The 24,735-nt window shown below is 35.0% G+C and overlaps 1 protein-coding gene across 1 annotated transcript in view; it reads right to left on the reverse strand.

Moving 5' to 3' along the window:
* LOC135846459 (hemicentin-2-like) overlaps positions 1–24,735 on the reverse strand; it is a 360,089-nt gene that overhangs the window by 176,277 nt on the left and 159,077 nt on the right. Inside the window, exon 3 of the mRNA XM_065365557.1 lies at positions 962–1,060. Coding sequence (XP_065221629.1) covers positions 962–1,019 — 58 coding nt within the window. The 5' untranslated portion in view covers positions 1,020–1,060. The remainder of the gene's footprint in view (positions 1–961; positions 1,061–24,735) is intronic.

Here is a 24,735-nt window from a genome sequence, read left to right on the forward strand (position 1 = left end):
GTAGGTTACGTCGTAAGAATGGATGCGAAAAATCGTCGACGTCGTCGTCATCCTCATCCTTGCCGGGAGTGTAAAGGTTTAAATTAGCGTCGGAACGGAAACTTTATCTCTGGCGAAATTTGCGCCGAGCTCTCGTCTTCAATGAACTGGAAATTTCTATTGGTTGAGTAAAAATTAACGAAGTAGTTTATCGAAACGAGGCTTCTTTTTAACGTTAAAGTGTCTTTGAAAAGAATGCTCTCACGGTTATGGAGATTTTTTTCTCTTATTTTTTTTCTGTATACTTATTGTACTTTGTGTGCGTGCATAAAGTGGCGGAATAAGAGATACTCTTTTTTATTTCTTCTCGCTCGCTCGTTCGCCATTTTTTTGCCGCTCGTATCGTGTGGCAGTTTTACATTGGTATTTTGCTGCAGCTGCCTCGATAAAAAGAACAAAAGCAAGAAATTAAGTATTTCTCAAGGGTCCGACTATACGCCAGTTTGAGGATATAAGTTTTTGTAAATTAACTCATCTTGACGTATTTACCTAATTATCATATTTTTTTTCACTAGGATTATTCGAGGCAGTTAAGATGGTACTTTGGAGTAGTTTCATTGCCACGTTTTGTCGTCATTGGAGTCTTATTATTGGTGAGTGTGGGCGAGTTTTCTCGTTCTAGTTTCTTTCGCCGTTGATTTGTCTTTTTTTCATATTCTTGAGGTGAATTGTAGAGTATAAGGTACCATTCGGATTCTCGTTAATTAAATATTTTTTATTTCGACGATGATGCTCGTAATTATTACACAAATTGACGGATTAGAATGAGTCGAATGAGGAAATTGAAAAAAAGAGTAAATCACGTCATCGATGAGCCCTCTCGAAATCATCCCGTGCGGATATTTTCATTAAAAAAAAATTATCATTACGTTTTATTCGAAAAAGCACGACTGAAGCACTCGTGTTTTATTTATAAAATTACCTGCATTGATGAAAAAACACCATAACATGCAAAGTTTCACCATCAATAATTTGCCCATCGTAGCGACTACTCTTCCAGCACGTCGAATGCAGCAGCAATCTGAAAAAAAAGGGGAAAAAATATGAAAATTACACAATGAATTCCAACTAAAGTAGACAGATAGGTATATTTTTTAATTGAGAATTAATTTATCATCTCCTTCTCCCCCTCTTGTTGTATAATTTCGCGTTCAAAACTTTCGTAACTCGATTTTCATTCGATAATAAGTTGGAAGAAAATCACTGCCATCAAAGGCGTGCCAAGGTCGACGTCGGTTTCGGTGTCTGCGTTGTCGTTGAAATATTTGAAAAGTTTTTACTCCATACAATACCTACGAATATATAGCCTACGATAGGGTGCTATGTTTTATGTATCGTCAAATGCGTTCTATATACACCGAAGTTTCTGCTAATTTAATATACGTTTGAATAACTAAGCCTGTTCTCGGTTTCCTGCCGTATACGTAATGAGAAGAGGTTGAATTTTGCTTCAGTTTTTTTTTTTTCATCTCGCTTCCTCAACCCTTCTATTTGGTTTGAAATTTGTGATGAAACTTGGCATATTTTCTCAGGTGACGGATGACGAAAGGCTTGAAATGTGGGAGTGGAGTAGTCAGACGGTGCCAAGAGGGGGTATTTGGAGTGGAAATTTTGAAGAATTTGAATTTCAGGGGAATATTTTGTCGAATGGGATTCATTTGTGAATTAAGTGAAAATGCATATCTACCAGGGATGGTATCCCAACTGACTCGACATTTTTTTAATTGGATAAAATTACATTGATCGATAGTACGTGCAAAAGTCACCAGAAAAAAATTTCAAATACCAAAGTGTATTTCTTGGTTTTTGATAAATTTTCGTGCCAGAAGCGTAAAAAAAAGGAAAATTTTGCCAAATTTCTTAAAAAACTTGAATTTGGTATAATTTGTAGGTAGGTAAGTAGGATACGTATCTTCTACCTTCCAAATCGATTGTAAATGATTTCGAACTGTTTCAAGCAGTTCTGGAGTCTCCAGCAGATTTTTGACAGTGGAAATTTCTACAAAATTTTACCAAATGAAGTCGATTGGAGGTTTGTGGGGCAGGAACGAGAGCTGGGATGCCACAAATTGAGGTTCAAATGAAAAACAATCCTGGTCTCGTTGAATTGTTGACTTCAAAATTAGAACATTCATGTGAGGACGATGAGGTGAACTTTGTGAAATGATTTTGACCTCTCATATAATTGGATCATTTAGGATGATCTATGGACCTTGGAATGTTCTTACCGAATGATGAATTTGTTCAAAAATATTTTTTGACCAGATAATTGAAGTACCTAAAAATTCCAATCATATTTGAGCTTGAGGAAAAATAAAGAGTCTCCAAAATTTTGAAATTAGCATCACAGCGAATTTGTTGGTACATTATTTCATGTTATGGGATTGACCTCATAGGCCATAACCAGACAATATAATTTAGCTGATCCTCATTTCAAAATTTGGCATTTTTATGCTCTAATTTTCAAAATTTTATGGACTTTTTTGAGAAATAATAAGTAGCTTATAATTCCATACTTCGGATTTTTTCAAGTTGAAAAAAAAACACCACAAAATTTAATAGGTACCTACCTAAATGAATTTTATTGAAATATTTGTAATTTCCGTGATGAAAGCTTTCTTAATAACTCTTCCCCACCCCCCACCAGAGGAACACTTCTCCCAGTCTTTCGAACAGAATTATTGTTTCAACTGCTAGGTACACTGACACCCCCTTCCCCCCTCCCGAAAAAATAAATACATACTTGAAAATAGAGGTATGCAAAGAAGTTTTTTTTTCAATTCTCAATTCCTGCATCGTCGGAGATCTTTCAAGCAATCTTTTTTCAAATAAGGAACATTTCCCCTGGTTTATCAAGCAATTTTGATTTTTCTGTGCAGTTGGAACAATCAAAATCGAAAAAAAAAATGAAAGTTGATACAAATTTTTGATTCAGTGACTTTATTCCAGAGGAAAAGACCTTTCCTACTCTTTTGGAAAGTGTTTGAAAAATTTCGATTCTTTGATTTTTTTCAACTCTGAGGGTTTTTTGAAGAAGATGCAACATTGTTCAAGAGACTATGGTAGATTTGAAGGGGGAAAAAACAAAAAACTAACCGGTTAGAACACAGAAATAGGTATTTATTGAGAAAACTGGTGATTTCACAGGAATGAGGCTTTGTACAGTGGTAATTAGTGAGATCGAAAGTTTTTTTTTTTGAAATAAATGCATGGGCAATTTCTGGCACAAAAATTCATAAACTTTGAAAAATTTTCATCGACCTTTTTTTCAATTTTGTTTATTTAATTATTTTTAGCTTTGCAAAGAGGGCAGAGAGTGATTCTTTTAATGCATAAAAATTTAGAATTTTTGATACTGAAATTTTATTGCATTTCTTATTCAATTTTGGGTGCCCTTCCTGCCACTTTATTTTCAGTCAAGGGTTTACAATTTTTAAGAGAGGTTATAAGAGCAAAAAGATTGTAAAAAATCAATACATAAATATAATAAGATATTTTTATCACATTTTGTTTGGTTTTTTCGAATTTTGAGGGCTTCTGGAATCATTTAATTTCTAACGGGGAAGAGGCTGAAGTTATCAAGAATATTTCTTCAGAGAAATGATCACTTAGTGAGGAAGGAGAACAGATAGCAAAAACATTACGAAAAAATTGATGTATGAATTGAGAATTTTCAATAAGTACTATAACTAATCATTAGTTTTCAACTTTGAAGGACCTGGGCTTTGCAACACTTTGTTTTCAGTTGAGGGGACAAAAATTTCGAGGAATTTTTTCATGAAATCCAGCAATCTTTGGAGATCGAAGCAAAACATTCCAAAAAATATTTTTTAAAGTTTAAGTAGAATCAAAATTCTGAGTGAATTGAAAAAATTAACGAATTTCAATTTTTTTGCTATGAGTGTAATTTTCATCAAATTTTCATATTGATCGATATACGCAAGAAAGAGGTCAAAATATGACAACTGAATAAATTTAAACTATTTTTGATGTTTGGAATTGTCGAATTGAAAATTGAATTTTTTCGAATTTTGATTTTTTGTGATGACCATTTCATCGAATGAAAGTGATTTTTTCAACTTTTTTCAACAGATACGTAAACTTTCTATTTCCTTAAATCGACTTTACGAAATAATGCAATCCCAATTTTTTTAAATGTTATTCAGCATGGAAAGTTGTCCATAATATGAAAACTACGTTTTGAAACTTTTCGAGCTAACTTTCCATATGAAAAAAAGTGGCAACACTGATTCTCATGATATCACCAAAAACCTTTTTAAAACCATTAACTATTAGAAAAAGTTACATTTTGGTAGGTATCGCGATCATCGAGTAATCCACTGCTGAAATGGATGATATTTCAAGTTCACTGAAAACTTTGACACCCCCTAGCAGCCTTTAAAAAAAGGCTAGAGGACTGCGATTTGCACCATTGGTCATCCCTTCGGTAGGTCTTTCCACAGGAAACATTTCAAAAAAAATCGCCGACCCCCCCCCCTTACTACTTCTATGACATCATAACTTGAACAAAAATTTACCTACTTCAAATGCAACAATAAGTAATTGAATAATTTAGCTCCAGTCCTCCTTCCTTCAAAGTCTTTAAATATAGGGTATTAAAAATTCCATTTTTGAATAAACATTTTGAATTCTCCTCCCCCCTCCCACAAAAAAATACTAACTTTAAAACTGCTATAATTACATAGTATTTCTGCTGATTTTGTAATTTTATGTTAAAATACTCGTATAAGTAGGTAGATACATATAATAATCAGATAGATAGGTAATATCAATACTTGTTTGAAACTATCGATATTTTAAAATCAGAATTATCAACATCACTAGATAGTGCTTATTATGGAAGAATTTTTCGAATAAAATATTGGAATGCGTGATCTGAAGACATGTGAAGTGATATGAGAAAAGGGGGTGAATAAGTTTTATTTTTCGCTTGGAAAATCTCGAGAAATTTTCAATTATCCAAATTTATAAATTAATCCAATAACATTTCTTATGGGCGGGCTTTTATAAACTTCAGATCTTCAGCTTCGAATTTTGATATAAGTTTTTGTTTTTTTTTTTAATCCACCTCTCCTCCTCACCAACTACAAGAAGGTGAAAAATTGATTACGATAAATACGCATGTCAGAACTCAAAAGATTTTCGTTGAAAAAAATTTCCAATTTTGAAACACACCTACCTACTTATACGAAAATACCAATGCTGTAACATACGTTACTGTGATGTGCGGTGTGCGGTGCACTTTACCGTCTAATATTACTCACAGCTTCTCGCAGTGGTATTTTTCAATCTGATTCGCTCTTTCGTCTCGTATGACCTAAGACAACACGATGAAATATTTCCTCCTTCATGTCGAATATCTTGAGAATTTGCATTACACCTTTGTTTCGCGACGAGATACCACCTTCGTGTATTCGCAGATAGGTATTTTTTGTTCGTGTTACCCTCTTTCTCTCTCGTTTCGTCGCATATTCACGCGTTATATGTACTATGTGTGTAGGTATATAGGTACATTACACGTTGGCTCACCGATGTTATTCAATTTCAGCTGACAAATAATAATGGTATTTTGCAGTTCGACAATCGGTCTAACGAGTTTTCAATATATGTCGTGCATATAGCTTACGTAGACGTACCGACTGTGTAATAACACCGTTGTTTTTTTCGCCCCTTTTCCTCCTCCCAGCCACCTCATATAAGCGTACTATTCTGTCTTTCGTTGTATTTTCTCTATATGCAATGTGCAAGTGTTAGGTAGATAAGTACCCCATGAGAGAGCATCTATTTTTCATAGCGGATCGCTTTACACGTCTCGTCAAAATCGGTCCACTGATGGAAGAAAACTCGAGTTTATTTCACAGTTCACGCTTTAATGACTTGGACGCTGGTACAGGTTTTTCGATCCGTGTACACGGTCAAACAACTTGCGAGCAAATTGTCTCACCAGAACACCTGTATCGACGATAAAATGATACGAAGTATATACGAACTAGTGCATCGTAATCTACGTATTAGGGGTATGTTTAGGTAAAGAAAGTACATTGGGTGCCAATATTGATAGGTAAAACAAAAACACATGCATCATTATAAATGAAAACTTTCCAAGTCGGGGTTTTCTTCGCTCCAGAAAGTTTTCCCTTGACACACGTGTACGTATATATGAGACGTAGGTACCAATGCAGAAAACGATCACAACGGTCTGTCCAAATAGGTATGGGAAAATGGTGGATTTTTTCCCTGTATTTTGTTTACCGTTTTTTAACACATTTATTTACTTTCTTATTTGCGTGTTTTGTTTTCTTCGAATTCGATAAACGATCGAACGAGGAGAGAGATGGAGAAAGAGAACAAAAAATTTATATGGTGAAGAATAAAATTGGCGAGGACACTGAATTGCGTACGAGATCTCATTTTTGATTGGCAGTAAAAGTATATTTTAATTTTTACATTTTTGGTCGACTTTAATGAAATCTTATCGGTGAGGAATGGAAATACCTACTTACTTTGTGCCAAAGATGAATGCTGATATAGTATTTTACTACGTGTTGTTGTCGTAAATAAATATAAGTGTGAGTAGGTGTAGGAAATGAGTAGTGAAGTGATGGGTGAAGGGGAGAGCTGAGGAAGAAGAAACAGGGGATCTCTTCTCGTAACTAAACTTGTACCTATATCTCAAGGAAGAAGTTTTCTAACAAATTTTCGTATTTTCCCCTATAGTTGTACCTCTTCCCTCTTTTATCGTGTACATTCATTTCGCCTCAGTCTCGCTGTTTGGACGAATAATAAATTTGCGGTAGGTACGTAAAGAAGATGTTTTTTTTCTTTTTGGTTTTTTGGCTTTTTGGCTCTCTATCTTTCTGTCTCAGTCTGTTTTTTTTTTACCTTTGATTTTATCGGACTGCGCCATACTAAAACAAAAGTTTGAAATTTTACCGGGTCACCGCTGTGGCCGAGGATGCGACTTGATAAGCAATCGGCCAGCCTTTGTTTGCAAATGCGGTAAATTTACGACGACGACGACGATCTCGTGCAAACGATATAGTAAACTATTTCGTTTATTTTTTGTTTACTTTTATTCCTTATTTTGGATGAATTTTCCTCGAGGAATTTGGCTATTGGTGTACCTACCAGTAACCATAATGTTTTTTTTTGTTTTTTTTTTTGCAATTTTGGAACCTTGAAATCTGTTTTTCGAAGTGTCATTCTGCTACTATACCTACTCGTAATTTGGTCATTTTTTTTTTACCTGAGCATGGCGAATCATATCGGAAAGTCCAGAGAAATTATTCAGCTGCCAAATAAAAAATGAAGGTGTTGCAGGGATTTAAAATTATCAAAATGGTCCCAAAATTTCACAAATTGGGTATTATATTTCAAAAAACGAATCTATGATGGCATTAATAAAGGCCCAAGTTAGACATAAATGTGAATCGTGGCATTTTTGAAGGTCCGATTTTTTGTAAAATTGGCTCAAAATCTCGAACTGTGCGATTGCTTTTTACTACAACCGTGATAGAAATCTATTTTTTGGCATAAGTGAAAAGTAGTCATATCTACCTAACTACCTACTCATTTTCTGGGCCCAAATTTTTCTAAAAAAATACTATAAATTTTAATTAAGGATGCTGCAATTTTGAGAATTTTCTCGGTCACATTTCACCGCGTTTTGAAGGCTGGTTTCAACTCAATATTGAAAAAGAAAATGTTATTGAGCTTAATTATGTAAGAGGGTAAAAAGACCTAAAGTGGACAGTGGGACTGCTTAGATATATCGTGTTGTTTCCTGGAAATATACCTAAGAGTACTTCTAATAAATCCTCTATAGAATATAACTACCCCAGCTATGGTCGTGAGTAGGAAAGTACTGTATTTACGCTCTTAACAGATGTTCACACACACCATAAATAACAACACAGATAAATATGCAGAAATATATAATGCGTGTAATATTTACAACACAGTTAACATGTACAGTATGAATACATCAATGAATGTAATTATACTAGTTGACATGTGGATAATTGCTAAAGCTAGTACACTCGAGCGGTGTATGATGTAAAAAGGTACTCTTCAGTGAGAGTTCCCAATAGTATTCAACGATACGATCTTACCTTGGTGGAATGGATCACTGATCCATTCCTGAGATGATGTGAGTAGATCGTTAATCCTTCTCACTGGTGGAGTAGATTACTAATCTTGCTCCTTAAACCGTACCTTAAGATAAATAACACTAACTAGAACTAACTGAGGAATTAAACATAAACACTTAACAACTCGAGAGTAAAACTTATAAACTAACTGAAGAATTAACTGATTAGCAGATGAATAACATGCCCGCGTCGACTCGAACACATTACTGACATTTCCTACACTTGTAGCTCAGCTCATGCGGCTAGCTTACAAGTATAGAACGCAGTGTTGCCAGTACAACGCAGTGTTACCATGTGGGTTCCCCTAAACATCTCACGTATGGCATAGTAGTATATCACAATTATTAATCTTTCAAATAAATTCCCTGACAGCTCAAACTGTGTGATTTGAGCAGCTCGTACAAAACCGGAAATCTTCATTCTAGGTCATATTTTAATCAATACCTACACATTTGAGGATCTTTTCAACACGAGTGAGAAAAGGTGCATTTTTTGGGGCCTAAATATATTTTTTGCAAAATCATTTCCCTGTTTCAGCTACCACCATGTTTCAGCTTCTCATTCAACTCGAGTTAAAAAAATTGTACATATTTTTTTATAAGTAACTAAATTTTTTTCAAAACAATGCCTAAGAACCTAGAATGCTACTGCAAGTCTGAGAATTGCATTTCAAAGGCTTCTTCTAAGATATGAGCAAAAAAAATTTTTTTTGAGTTTAAAACTGATTTTTTTCTAGAATTGAGCCCTTCTCCCTCTTCGATACTACATATCTTTGAAAAATTTATTTGTATTTCTACTTACCTACAATAATTAAGGAGTTGCCCTACCCATGCGGAACAGTATTAGTGGTAATTTCCATTGGGCACCACTGGTACTTACTTTCGTCAAATATCAGTGGTATTTACTAGTGATGACCAGTGGTGTATTCAGATCCAAGTTAGGACCTGTGTTTGAGACAAACACTGTTTCAGCCAGTGGGTATGTTCAGACCCAAGTTAAGACCAGTGTTTGAAACAGTCACTATTTCGATCAGTGGGAGTTTTCAGATCCAAGTAAGGCCGGACCTGTGGTTGAAACAAACACAGAGAGAGTTTCAAATTCAATATTTCCAAACATTTCAAAAAACGAGCCAGAAACCTCTACCCCACATTGTGGCAAAAATCAAACGATCAGAATTGAAACAACTGTGGTTGAGACAGACACTGTTTTAATTAGTGGGTGTGTTCAGACCCAAGTAAGGACCTGCAGTTGAGACAGACACTGTTTCGATCAGTGGGTGTTTTCAGACCCAAGTAAGGCCGGACCTGTGGTTGAAACAATGAGTTTCAATTTCACCAGAAATTTCAAAAAATGGTCAAGAAACCTTCTCCACATTGTGGCCAAAATCAAACGATCAGAATTGAAAACAACTGTGGTTGAGACAGACACCGTTTCAATGAGTTGGTGTTTTCAGACCCAAGTAAGGAGGGACCTGTGGTTGAGACAGACACTGTTTTAATTAGTGGGTGTGTTCAGACCCAAGTAAGGATCTGTGGTTGAGACAGACACTGTTCTACTCAGTGGGATTGATCTTAAAATCGTATTTTGAGAGCTCAACTGCCCTGGAGAACATTTTTTTTTCAATTTGGTTCAATTTTTCGAAATTTGATATCTTGACTACCTGCTTTGTGGGTAGATATCTACATGCCTTGATTTTTTATAGAAAATGTAATCTTTGACAAAAGAGTAAAAATTGAGGTGATTTGACTCACAGTCTGAATATGGTAATAAAAAAAAATTGTTGCCCAAATGAAGCTGTCCTCAAGACTGAAAATGCTACGTATTGAAACACGTTTTCTTGATCATTTTAGGCACGTTTCACTGCTCAAAAAGTTAAGAAAATTGATTCGAAGGTGGGAAAGTTTCGAACAGAAATATTTACTTATTTGAAAAAAATGAAATTTTTCGAAACCGAACTAAGGGCTTAGAGGGGGAGGCTCGTATTGATAATTTCAAAACCATTTCCGAGACCATAAAAACTTCCAAAACAACGGGAAAACTGGAATAGGTTCTTGTACTTACTGGGAAACTCTCATCATGCCAAATTTAATACCATTTTGACCAGAAAATGACCAAAATAAAACTGAAAGTGTGAAAATGCTAATTTTTGAGGTCGTTTTACTTTTCCTTTCCTCAAGAAAGTGGCAAGATTCTAATGATGGACTCTAAATTATTTTTATCGCCACAATATATAGGACGCTGGTTTCAAAAAAAATCGAAAAAACTTACACAATAATATCGATATGGGCTACAACAAAAAAAGCATCGAAGTCACGTCGAGAAAAAAATTCGGCTCTTGAAAAGTAGTGTAGCTGGTATGTTGTTTTTCTACGTTTTTATTTTATTTTTTTATTTTGCCCTCGCGAAATACCTTTTTTCCCTTTTGTTTTTCGTTGTTCCGCATTTAAGGATGGTTCCATTTAAGCTGCGGTCTGGTATTTACATATATGGCCAAGTTCGAATTGAAAATAGGATAAAATTTATAGGTTTAGAGGTAAGACAGCTTTTAGCGTGTAGGTATGCGATATTCGAAGATTGGGTAGTGCTTTTGTATCAATTTTGCTAAAAGGAGATATTGCATGGTTTTTTTTTAAAACATTTTTTTATGAGCACTTATCAGTTCTTAATTTTTTTGGAGGAAAACTCTGTATGGATTGAAAAAAGAAATTGATTTCTTCAGCTCCTCAAATTCTAAATTCATACTTCTACAGATTTTCAATTTTTTTAAACTTTTCGGCAAAGTGTCGTTTTTTTTTTTTTTTTGTTTTTTTAATTGAACAAACTGATGAAATCTATTTTTTTAATTAACAAATTTCAGAGATTTGTACAATTGTGACAAATTTTCCACTCTTTTGAGATATTAAAAAAAAAACGAACTCAGCTACCCCCTATTTCTCCTCCCCTTTCCTCTACCTAGCTCGAAAACCAACCCCTTTGGCCCATCCTGTAGCCTTCAGTCATTTTCAGTTGCTTGAAATTGGAAAAATGAAATTTTCTCATGCATAGTATATCACAATCGATGAATTAGCTTCCCTCGGTCTTGTTAGCTTTATTTATCGTTCAGCATTATTGGAAACTATTGTGGGAAAACTCGTTTGCATTTAATTCTCTCATTTTTCTCAGAACACGATTCAATATAATATGTAGATAAGTATACAGGTATAGAATGGGTAAGTATAGTCTAGGTATTACGATACGTTTACGGTTTTTTTTTTTGCCTCCCTTCTCTTACGATACGTTTTCTCGTTCGCGAATTCGCGTCGCTTTTCTTAATATCAACACGTGATATGTAATGCTACTTCGTGCGTTGGTTGCCTTGTTATAATATGAGGTAAAACACCACGTCGAAAAGACGAACATAAAGGGATGGATGGCAGTGCAGTCGTTCGTAAACACTCCGTTAATATAATTTTTCTTCAAGCGACAAGAACGTCTCGTATTTTTGCGTGTACTCGACGATGACGACGACCACAGCACCGTATACCTAGTCGTCTTCGTATAGATTGAATATTTTTCGCTCTTCGAGAATATGTGATACTGATAGGTGTCTGGTTATACGTAAAAGTAGACGTTTATACGGTTACAGTTGAAGGGTGTGTGTGTTTTTTCATATCTGCGGCATGGCACGTCGATTTAATATTTTTTATCGATGATATTAAACAACCACCGTGTAGAATACGTAAGAATATCACAAATGTTGTCGTTTTGTCGCAGTACCCAAAGGTAGGTATTTGTCGCGTAGTGTTGTTATGTTAGGATGAGCATTGAGTTGGTGGTTGAGAGGGATGACCTTGGCCTACAGAATTGGTTTTTTTTTTAGCACGGAGTATGCCGCATTTACGATTACGACGCACCTACAACGTATGTGGAAACTGAACGCATTATTGCGAAAATTTATCAAATTCACGAGATCTTTAATTCAGCCGGTGAATAGAAAAACAGATGTAATGAAATTGCCAAGTCGAGTGTTTGAAAATTATTCGAAAAATCGAAAAGAAAAGACGAATTCGTGAGATGAATTAAAATTGCGTAGGCGTAAATGAAGGAAATTGAAAAAAAAAGGGTTCCATATGCTTGAAAATTTGAAAAAGAAAATGGAAAAATGGAAGAAAATAATCGTGAGTGAAGAGTAGAAAAAAACATTGCGATAAATTCAACATCAAATCTAACAAAAAACCGTTCTTAAAATCTGGAGATGGGTTTTGGATGATGTTTTTAGGTTAACGGAAGGAACATCATTTTACGACATTTTTTTCCCCCAAATTTTGAATCGAATCGTCCCTTATAGGTAGGTACCATAAAGAAGGTTGTATATTTTGTAGAAGAGCAGAGAGGGAGTGAAAGGGAATTGCAAAATGATCGCCTGAAGTCTCACAGAAACCCTAAATCAAATCTTGTACCTATTTCGAATTGCAATTTTTTCTAGAGATCCTGTTCACTGTATCAGATTCTCCTCCCTCCCTTCTTCTTTTAAAACTTCACCATTGCGCCATTCCACGTCAATCAGACCAAGAAATAGTAAGGGGGGGTGGACGATTTTTTTGACATTTCTACTCTGGAAAGACCTTCAGAAGGGTAGACCAATAGTGCAAATCGCAGCTCTCTAGCCCTTTTTCAAAGGCTGCAGAGTGTCAAAGTTTTCAGTGAACTTGAAATATCATTCATTTCAGCAGAGGGATTACTTGATAACCGCGACACCTACCAAAATGGAACTGTTTATTCCCATAGTTAATGGTTTTGAAAGGCTTTTTGGTGATATCATGAAAATCAGTGTTGCCATTTTTTTTCGTACGGAAAATTAGCTCGAAAAGTTTCAAAACGTAGTTTTCATGTCGTTTTGACTCTCAAAAATTCTAAAAAATATTTTATGGACAAACATGTATTAAAAAATTGGGATGGCATCATTTCATAAAGGTGACTTTAAAAAATTGAAAGTTTGCAAAAAATACAATTTTTTATGAAAAAAAGTTTTGACTGGTGAAGTTGGCCCACTTGACCCCAATTCTTATGTGTTCGTTGAAAAAGTTGAAGAAACCCATTCACTCGATGATATGAACTCATCACAAAAAAAATTAAAATTCAAAATAATTCAATTTTCAATTCCGAAGATACAGAAAAATTAATTTATTCGGTTCTCATATTTTGACTTCTTCCAGACGTATTTCATGAAAAATTTGATTAAAATTACACTCTCATAGCAAAAAAAAAATTAAAATTCGTTTAGGTATTTCTTGAATCTTTTCGAATTTTGATTCTTTTGTGATGAGTTCATTTCATCAAGTGAAAGGGTTCTTTCAACTTTTTCCACGGATATGTAAGAATAAGAGTCAAATGGGCAAACTTCTCCAATCTCCAATCAAAACCTTTTTCCATGCTTTAAATCAAAAAATTGAATTTTTTCGCAAACTTTCAATTTTTTTAAAATCGACTTTATGAAATAATGCCATCCCAATCTTTTAATATGTTGCTCAGCATGAAACGTTGTCCATAATATATTTTTTTCAGAATTTTTGAGAGTCTAAACAATATTATGAAAATTAAGTTTTGAATTTTTCGAGCTAATTTTTAGCACAAAAAAATTGGCAACACTGATTTTTATGATATCACCAAAAGCCTTTCAAAACCCCTAACTATTGGAAAAAGTTCAATTTTGAAGTTCCCTGAAAACGTTGACACCCCCTCACAGCCTCTGAAAAGGGGATAGAGGGCTTCGATTTGCCCCAGTGTGGTCATCCCTTTGGAAGATCTTTCCACAGGAAACATTTTTAAAAAAATCGCCGACCCTCCCCCTTACCACTTTGTAAAGAGGGGGCTTGGAATGACCGGAGATGGTAAGGATTATTGTAATTATTGTGTAGAGATTTTCCAAAAATTATTCCTTATAGGAAGGGAATATTTCTTTTCTACCTGACTAGCTCGGATGGGTAGGCTACAGATCACACCAAGTCTCAACTACACCAGAAATGTCTTGAAATGTAATAAAACACCTCGACAGAACAGTTTATACTCCTATAATGATAACTATAAACAGTTCAGCTATTACGAGTATACCAAATAACTATTAATACGTAATTATAATTAAAATTATTCTGTGTGTGAGCAAGGAGAATAATTCCTTGCTGCTATGGTCATATAGGCCAATCTGACTAGATCAATCAAAACGTTCACAGGAAAAACCTGGCAATTGCACAAAATGCTATGGTAGATTAATCGGAGATGCGTTAAAATCACATTTCTTGACCAGATATCGAATTAATGACTGATAAACACTCACCATTGCAATATCCTGATTAATTTAGGATGGGCGAACGCAACCTGTAGGAAAAGTGTTTCAACCTCTCCCTAACACTGTACACGTTGACTGTCTCTCCCTTACATCCTGTAACACTAGGTTCGGTGGCAGTCATTGGTAGAAAGACGACATATAAAAATTGGGTACATCTCTTCTATGTCCAGATAATAGAGAGATGGTTTGAGAAACCATAAATCAAATCGGCATTACGTTAATATACGTTAAAACAAACACTTATTAACCAATAAAATGGACTACATCACTTCTAGGTGATGAGGGGGGGTGGCCCTTGCCTGCCTTTGTATCTTCATCGTTGACGATCAGCATTGGCTTACTCGCAAGATGTCAAACCAAGAGTGATTCGTGTTGGTTTAAGATCCATGCTCGGAACCGCAGATCGTAAGAATTGAACACGTATACCTGTTTTTCCCACTCTTATGAAAGCAGTACACTAATATTTCCCATACAGGAATTACATTATGAACCACCTACAGCAGTTCAGACATAGGTACCTGCTCATCACAACTTCTTGGTTGAATTGACGTGGAATGACCCCATATGAAGAATGGAATTCTAAAAATAAAAAAAAAAAAAAAAAAAAAAAAAAAAAAAAACAGACAGAAATACTAAAACTTTGAAAATTATAGATCCAAAATTTGTTGAAATTTTTTATTTCCAACATGAAATGAAACTTTTTGAGTGGAATGTAAATTTAGAATATCTTTTTCAAGGTGAAACTTGATGTGAAGAAATCAACAAACGTTATGTTACCCCGAAAACAAACATTCAACATTCAACGTGACAATTGCATATTGAAATATGAGATGCTTTGGCATGGCTGAAATTTGCAATGCCTTTTGTCCATCCTTCTCACCTGTGTAGTGAGATACCCACATATGTTGTAAAGGATCCAACGACAACTACGAGTGTAGGTCTATGTCTATACTTACTATACCTTTTATCGTTGGACCAAAGAGTAAAAAAAATGTAAGTAAATGTTGCCTTTATAAGTGGTTTCCTCTCTATTACCTTAGAAACAACTTATTTGCGTTGGCAGTTACAAATATACTTTGGGGATCAGCTGGCTTGTTTCATGTAGTGAAAAACAACCAAATGTAACGAGGCAGCAAATGAATATTTCTTATACGGTTCACCTACGAGTATCTACAACGATTCACCAGGACACATTTATAAATAGGTAGAAGTATTTTCTTCAATAGGTAAGTACAGAATAATGCACACATGCATGCTATCTTTGCTAGATTTTTTCTGCAATAGGCACTTCTAACTATAGGTCGTTTTAGATACATAGAATAGATGATAATTTTCAAGAGCGAACTTAATTGTGAAATGAAGGTCATTTTTTTCCTGATTCGAAGTTACCTATTAAAGTAGATATGATTTTTATGCACCTCACGAAATTTGGTACAAGTTTGTTAAAGCAAAACTCTCCAGTATAAACCTCGAAATAAATCACTAATGTGGATTATTAAGAACAGAATAACTGGCTGATAAGGGAACATATATAACACGTATTGTACTACAGCAGCCCATAAAGAAAAACGTACGTGGAAAACACGAATTTATACCCCCTTGACCACCCTAAGGATATATTTTTGAAGCAGGTTCTCTTTCTGGGTCATGGTTAATCCTTTTGTTTTGTGTGTTTTTTTGTACGGTAACGAGATTGAAGATAATTTAGCTTAAGCTGCGTTTATTTCGTACGGTTTTGTAAAGCAACAAGTGCAGTTGACGAGGGTGTTTTGTAGAGTTTGTTTGAGACGTGATTCGGTAGGTTTAATAGCCAAATGGTTCCAGATGATGTGGTTTTGGAAAAAAAATAAGAAGATAGAAGAAAAAATCGTTGAATAATTTTTAATTTGAGATTGCGAATTTATTTTTCTGTTTATTACTCACATTTTCACATTTATTTTGCAACTTTTACCCACTTTAGTTCAATTGCCAAATTGAGAAAAACGACACTCACAACATCAGGTGCATTTTATAGGATGCCTTTGAGTTTATGCAAAGCAACCAAGCTCACTATCAAATCTCGGTTGTTGGGTACACCATCTGGCTCCTGCAAAAATAACAATTGATCAACTGAACCAGTCTCATGGCTTTTGACTCACATTTGATTCAATTTTCAGTGAATTTTTGACTAGCTGGCCCTGGCCAAAAAAATATTAAACCTGTTGTTTACAATACCTAACCTTTTTCATTTTTTCCATCTGCAAATCTCCGTTTCGCCTCTCGAATAGGTACTCATCTACCTGTTAAATACGAGTAAATTAAACGATCCTTTTAAACTTGAACGGTGAACTTTCTGCAGGCTAGTTTCCTTCACGGAAATCATTTACTCGAGAATTCAACGTTTAGCTTTGGCCTGAAAAATGGGAGGAATACAGGCCGCATCTTCGTCATTGAGAACAATGCGACATAATTGTCAAAACGGAAAAGGCTTTTGCGAAAGTATTTCCTCAGTTCAACAACATTCTCATTCGCTGCAAAGTCGTTATTATACGTATTATCATTTACCCACTAAAATTTAACCCACGCTTGGCCTGCGGTCAGTTTACCATTATGTAGTGATGGTCACTGGTGAAATTGAAATTACACGACTAACCCAGCTATTTATTTTTGGTATAACATAGTTACTGTCGGTGGGTAACATAGGTAGAGATAGGCAGTAAATAGACAACAGGCTGGAACCGCGTGAAAATAGACTACATCAGTCTCTCGTGTAATTGTACAAATATGTTTTTATCCAGCTGGATGTTTTTCCGGCGAATTAATGATGAGGTATGCTTTTTGATTAATTTCTCGGCAGCTTGCTCCTTTGTTCGGTTAAACGTCGGTTGGTTGCTAGCTAGCTTTGAGAAATTAAAAATCTTGTGAAATGAGACTCGAAAACGTTTTGAAATTCGAATAAATCCGCAGCCTATGTACGAGCAGGTAGGTACACTACAAAATATAGTATCGTGGAGTATTTTAGAGCATTTCTATTAGCATTTCATCTGTATTCGAATTCGAAAGAGTTAAATTGTTAATCAACTTAATACGGATCATATTAAACGAAGCAACGAGTTTTATTGTTTGTTTTACGCTTCATTTGAATTTCATTTTGTTATTCGAAGAACGTTTTCCTGGATTTACAATCATCGTACGCTACAAACACCAACACCAGCATCACAACGTGTAATTTACACTTACGTATTGCACGATGACGATGAGCTATGCCGAAAGCCTAAATCAAAAGACCACTACCGAAAACGTGATCCTATATTTGGACTTTTTACATCGCTAATTCCTACTCAGCTATAGCCTTGTTTTGGTGAGTTTAGTACGTTTTCCTTTGTTTCTCTGCGCCAAAATATTTACCTCGCTGATCTGATTTTTTTTTCCAAATGGAAAATTCAAAGCGAGAAAAATTTTGTTCGTATTTTTTGCATGTACGCTTTGTGAGCCGAAGAATAGGCAACTTTTGCTACGTGTGTGCAAAAATGAATTCTAATATTGAACTCGTATGACCATTTTCATCGAACGATGTAGCTGCTGTTGTTGTTGTTATTATTATTATTATTATGCAGTCGAACAATGTAACGGGCAGATTTTCCTACCTGCGTCGATTCAATTTTAATAACTGCATTAAGTAGGCGGTCCAAAATTTCGCCTGAATTACGAGTACTCGAACGAAACGTGCGATTATTATTTAATTCGACCCGTATTTCGTGGCGTATTCGAGGTATTAAGCGCAGCCCGGCTTCATCGAATAGAAAATATTTTAGAGGAATGCTCTGAATTATCTACGCTGATTAGATCATCGTTCGTAAATTTTTTAAAAATGTCAAAATTGGTACAATTTTAATTTATAATAATATGGGCATTTATGAGGTAGGTACACAAAAAGGATTTGTACCTGTCCTAACTGAAAGAAGAATTTTTGAACCGGGCAGAAAATCATGGAAAGAGCGTCTGATTCTGATGAATCAAAATTTCAGTGACTACATTCAATCTTTTAATTTTTGGCAGTTTCTAAAAATTTGAGCACTTTTTATTTAAAAAAAAAATCACGCCAATTCGGTTGTCCGAACTGATTACCAGTTGCAGTTTTGAGTCATCTTAAAGTCCTAATTGAATTTTTGATGTTCAAGATGGGTATCACTTCAAAAGAGCCCAAAATAGTTGAACTAAATCTCAGTTTTGATTTTAAACACTTTTGGGTCGCTCTGCTGACCTCAGAAAATTTCAAATTTTCTCAAGGAAGATGAACTTTAACGCGTAAGAGTCAAGTCAATGATTAGGAAGAATCCTCTTGATTGGTTTATGTGCAATTTTCAGATGTGTCAGTTCAACAGTCAATTTTTCACTTACAACCCACAGAACTGCTCAAGGTGCTTGCCTGTGATTTGAACAGGATCATAATTTTTGAAAATAGAGCAAACTTTCTGCTATTCCAACCAACTTGATTTTTTGATGTTTTTTTCCCCCATTAAAAATCCCTGTAGAAAATTAAAAACTTACCAGAGGTTCCAGAATGGCTAAAAAATAGTAAAGCGAAATGCTGAAGTAAATTAATATACCTGAAATAGCGTTTTCGCTTTTCGCTCTCAAAAATGCTCTGTGATAAAAACTGGCAGTAGCGTTTTCGCTATCCGCTGTCATTTCCGCCATGTGAAAAGAACTCCAGATAGCGTTTTTAATGGCGAAAAGCAAAAACGCTAGCGACTTTTTAGGACAAACTAGCTATCCGCCAGCGTTTTCGCTAGCGGATCGCGTTTTTCGTTGTCAATTGGGGAGAGTTATCCGAGTTCATTCGAGTAGAACTAGCTGAGCCCCTAGCGGACATGTTCCCTTCCAGGAGAACAATTCTGGGAGTCTCTATATACAAGGAATATCCCAGCTTCATTCCATATCCCAAACCCTCGGCCAGAGCATTAGATTATCTCTCATTGGCGCCCAACGTGAATTTCTCATTATACATAGATTACCTAAGTAGGTATAGCACCTTTTTTAATTTTTTTTAATTTTTAAGAATTCATCAAAAATCCAAAAAGATGGTTCAGCACTTGAAATTATTTTGGTTGCAGTAGTTTTGAATTAATGCTTTTTTGATCCAGTTTTGTTTTATTGAACTCTTTTCTGACCCATTCATATAATAATATAGAAAAAACGCGTTTTTAGAATGATCTGGACTCCTTCCTCGAGGATTTATTTCAACTTTTCACAGCAAATTCTGAAGCCATTTTCACAGTTGAAAATCTGGATCGAAATTGCATGAAAAAAGAACAAATTTGTGCTCTGTTTTGGTAGTTTTGAGCAGTTTTGGAGCCTTCTGCAGATTTTTGAAAGTTTAAATTTCCACAAAATTTCACGAAATGGAGTCGGAGCTAAAATTTACTCTATATACCTTACTTTTACCGCACTGAGTTGACTAAAACTGGTTTCAAGCCGCTCTGAATCCTCCAATACTTTTTTTGAAATTCCAGTTTTCCAAAAAATGCCATAAATCTCTCCTAATGAGCATATAAAATGGACCACCTGCAATCATACGTGCTAATGGTAGTTTCGACAAACTTTATTATATCTAGCGTTGTTGTTTTTTTTTTGGAAAACTTTAATTTTTAAAAATACTTTAAAACCACCTGAAATCAACTCAGTACCTATCTAAATAATTATGAAATCGCAAGAAAAAAATACGATTTTGAAGTAGCAGACACCAATTTTGGAAAAATATTGTGTAATTGGTCAAGTTGTTCACTAACAAGCACCAATCGAGAGCATATACGTGCTGAAGTCAATTTGGAGTGATCTTATGGTTTTTTTTCTTTGGAGAACTGGAATTTTAAAAATGTGCTACAGGCTCCAGAATGGCTCGAAACCAGCACCAGTTGACTCAGCGTGGTGAAATTAAGGTGTAAAGTGAATTTGAGCGTTCCAACTTCATTAATGTCAGTTTTCAAAAATCTACTGAAAGCTCCATGAACTGCTCAAAACGGTTCGAAACTGTTTCCAATCGATGTGACTGGTCGAAAATAGGGTATACAGGTACATGTGGATAGATCAAATTTCTGCTTCTCAAGTTGATTTTGTAACATTTTGATTTACCTATTCGAATTTTTGGGCCAACGGTTTTCAAAAAATTATCAAAAATTAAAAAAAGCAATTTTTGCGTGCTCTCTTGTTTAGCGTTTCGAAATTATTTCTTCCAGTTGAGCCAATTCCATTTGTAAGGAAAATCAAACCAATTGAAATATTTTAATAACCTAGGTACCTACCTAAATTTTGTCAGTCTAATCCCTGTACAATTATATTGAACTCTATTTATATCTCGAGCCCTTGCACGAACCCATTGGAAATTCAGACCCCGGGCAAACCGCTCCCGCTTCCCTTCATCCACCTCCTCTCTACATCCCTATTATTGAATACCTTCTTATTTCAATTTTTTTATGTTCTCAATCGCCTAAAAAATTTTCTCCATGAAATCAACACAAGTTTACTTGTCAAATTTCACATGAAAAAATATCGGAAATTTATTCACCTCAAAAAGACGACCCCCTCCTCCAATAATACAACAATCTATGTCAAAAACAAGCCTCTTATTCAAAAGCTTGATACGAAGTAAATTTGTCAGAAAAAAAATTGTTTACTTATATGGTATAAAAATAGGTACCCTGGTACCTACATAAACGCATATTAAGAATACCTAAACGCTATTCGCTGCTTTCCAACCAATAAGTACATCTATAATACTCGTATATTTCCACACAGCCATCACATATTTCCACACAGCCATCACATATTTCCTGTATGTGCACATGCTGCTATTTCTATTCTTAATAACGATGGCGAAAATTGAAATTTTTTTCTCGTCTACATCCAGCGCGAAAAAGAAGGAAGATCAAAGAGAGGGACGGAAGCTGAATGACGAGGAGAGCGTTAACGAAATCGCAGAAAACACTGATTTTAATACGAGGTCGCGTGCTACGGTAATGGTATTTTTCCTCATCGTCGGTCGTAAAACCATAAACGTGTTGTTCGGATCCCTTTGAGCGAAAAATTCAATCAAATGGAAAAAATTCCGCGACTCGAGTATACATATTCTAATCAGCGCCGGAATGTACCGCATAATTGCATATGCTACGTGTAAATTCGCGTTTACACGTATGTACCTACAGCTATATGGATGCTTTGATCTTGTACTCTATGATGGCTGAGTAAGAGAGACGGAGAAAGAACACAAAAAATCCATACACAGCCAGAGCACATATACCTATAAATTTGAAAATTGAAAGGGGGAAAGTAGGATCGTAAAATGAAATTTTACCTACGTGGCGTGGTGCCCGCCAGAGGAGGAAAAAAGAGGATGAGGAGTTCGATTGGTTTAAGTATAATAGGTAAAGGTACGATGATAACGGTTATCTGGCGCAATAATGGGATAAGGGGGGGGGGTGGTTGAAAATCGCCTCCCCGAATGACCCGTATTAGCGGCGGATTTTCTGGCAAAAAGAATAAATAATTTCGAGGTCAGCCATTTTCTCCTCGTATATACTTGAAAATACTGCTGCGTACACAACAAGATGAAGAGTAAGAGACGCACAATCGCAATCGTACAAATAGGATAAAACTAGGCCCTACGTTTTTATTTTATAAATCTTCGATATTGTTATGCTTTTCTGTTCTGTAGCAATCCCATATAGAAAGTTTTTGGGTTACATTCAAAATCATCTATTGTTACCACTCTCGTAACAGTATAGATAAAAATTGACGATGAAGCGTTTCGCGTGAATTGTTTTTTAACCATTCGACCTATACTACAACAAATAGGGACTTTCTCCTCCTGTCTTTTTCTTCACCATGTCGCATTTTTCAGGGGTGAAAGTAAGTGGAGGAGAGTGTGTGTTGTCGTCGCTAACGGAATTCGTTCGTTTGCGTTCTTTTGCTGTGTGCTATAAGTGTACACATTACTGGAAAGTTGTGTCTGCTTTAAACGTACGTAGACGTACCCTACGAATGTAGTTTCGCTGCGTACGAATTCAATATCTTTTAAACGTAAAAGAAAATTTTAACGATGGTAAAATTCGAGCCCTGGAATGAGATCGTTTTAATAATTTGGCTTCCTCCACCCTCTCTCTTCTTGCAGTCGGTCTTTTATACGCGTTGAAACCTAACCTATTTCAAAAAATATCCTACGAATTGAATTCAAGTTCAGCTTCTTACCCTCTGCTCCTTTTCAAACTCTTCTTTTTGGTCGAGTTTCCACGGGAAGAACATTCGAAAAAAAGTTTCGTTTGAAAATGCAAATTTTAATCAAGATTTGTAGGTCATTGAGACTAGGTACGAATTTTGTGGAAACTTCGAAATTTTCCTTTTCTCGTTGACAGAATGCACGATAAAAATTGGAAAATAATTTTACTACAAGATTGAATGAAGTTAAAGGCAAAGAGGAAATCTTTTATCTCAGTCACTTTCAGTTTTCCGGATCATAGGGACCCATAAGGTAGCTCTTCAGAAATAATCAGCTCTTGAAATAGAAAATTAAGAGCTCTTGCAGAGTTTAGAATTTTTAAGAATCGGTACTTCAAAAATTATGTGAATTGATAGGATAATTGAAGGGCCAGTCATTGCCCAAAAAATTCACAGTTTTGGCTACCTACATAATACTTGATTTCAATATTTGGGAACCTAATTTTGACATGATTGAGAGAAATAGTATCTTCGAGAAATTCAGTTTCTTCAACCAAAAAAAAAAAAAATAAAAAAAAAATAAAAAAAAACAGCAAAAACAAAAACAAGAATAAAATTTTGAAATTCACGGTTGGGCCGCTGCAGTTCTTGAAATCTTCTACCTAAGTCATATTTTGACTACCATGTGTTTCGAGAGCCATTTTCGACATGAGTAAAAAAAACTTGTATTTTCGAAACAAAAATTTTACAAAAAAGTTCCCAAACCAAAATTTTTAAATGGGCGATTGGGTGATTGAAGTTCTGGGCTGGGTCATATTATAGCTACCAATGCGTCTTGAGGGCCATTTTCAGAAAAATTGGGCTTTTTAGGAACTCATAACTTAATTGAAAAACAAAGCCCAAAATTTCGAAACCTGATTTCCAATGCATTTTAAGATCCATATTCAACCAGGGTAAAAGAAAATGTGCCTGGTTCGTTGACCCGAAATTTTTCAAAGAAATGTTCCAAAATCTAGAAATGAGCAAATGAGCAATTGAGCAGATCTAACGACAGGAATCTTTTTTCTAGGTAATATTCTAAATATCGAGGTGTTTTGGAAGAAAATTTCATTATGAGGGGAAAATATTGTAGGTAGTTTCTAAATGTTTAATTTCTTTAAAAAAGTGTCCTAAAATCTTTAAATGGCATTTTTGGACAACTACAACTCCGGAAATCATCTTTTTATGTCATATTCTGACAACCGACACGCGTTTTGAAGACCACTTTCAACATTTATGTAGGTAAAAAACAGTGTACCTGTTTTTTGAACCCAAATTTTTTCAAAAAAATGTCCCAATATCTTGAAAGGTGCAACTGAGCAGTTGAAACGCTGGGAACATATTTTGTATTATATTCTTATACCATCAGTAATATCAGCATGTTTTGAGAGACACTTTTCAATTGAGTAAAAAGTTTATTTTTGAAGTCTTGGGTTACAATCATACCTACCACTTTGAGTACCAGCACAAAATTTATCCAGAGTAATGTAAGGAATCATCATGTACAGTGTTATGGCAACGTTTGTTACTTATAAGTATATAAAAAAAGGAGGCCCAAAAATTTGAAAACCGAAAACGTGTTGAACTCTTCTTGAAACCAGCTAGCTGTATTTTTATTTATTTATTTTTATTTTTTTTTGATTCATCTAATGGGTTCTAATGTTTTTGTTCTCAAAAATGAGCGAAATTGGTAACTGCAAAATCAAAAAATGAGGGACTTTTTTGTCAGCTCAATTTTTTCAAAAAAATTATTCAATTGTTTTTTATCATAAATTCAAATTCATTGTAGTTAGCTACCTAGGTAAGGCTAGTTTTTTTTGTACCTATTTTTTCCTAATTCAAGTCATGTAATAAAATTACCTACATTTGAGGTGTCTATAGATAATGCCTACCTATCTAAAGTCACCAAAAATAGTGGATTTGGGTAATTCTCAAAAAAGGTAAAATTCGTGTACATCGAAAATTTCT

Source organism: Planococcus citri, chromosome 5 (assembly GCF_950023065.1).
Source record: "Planococcus citri chromosome 5, ihPlaCitr1.1, whole genome shotgun sequence".
Taxonomy (NCBI): Eukaryota; Metazoa; Arthropoda; class Insecta; order Hemiptera; family Pseudococcidae; genus Planococcus; species Planococcus citri.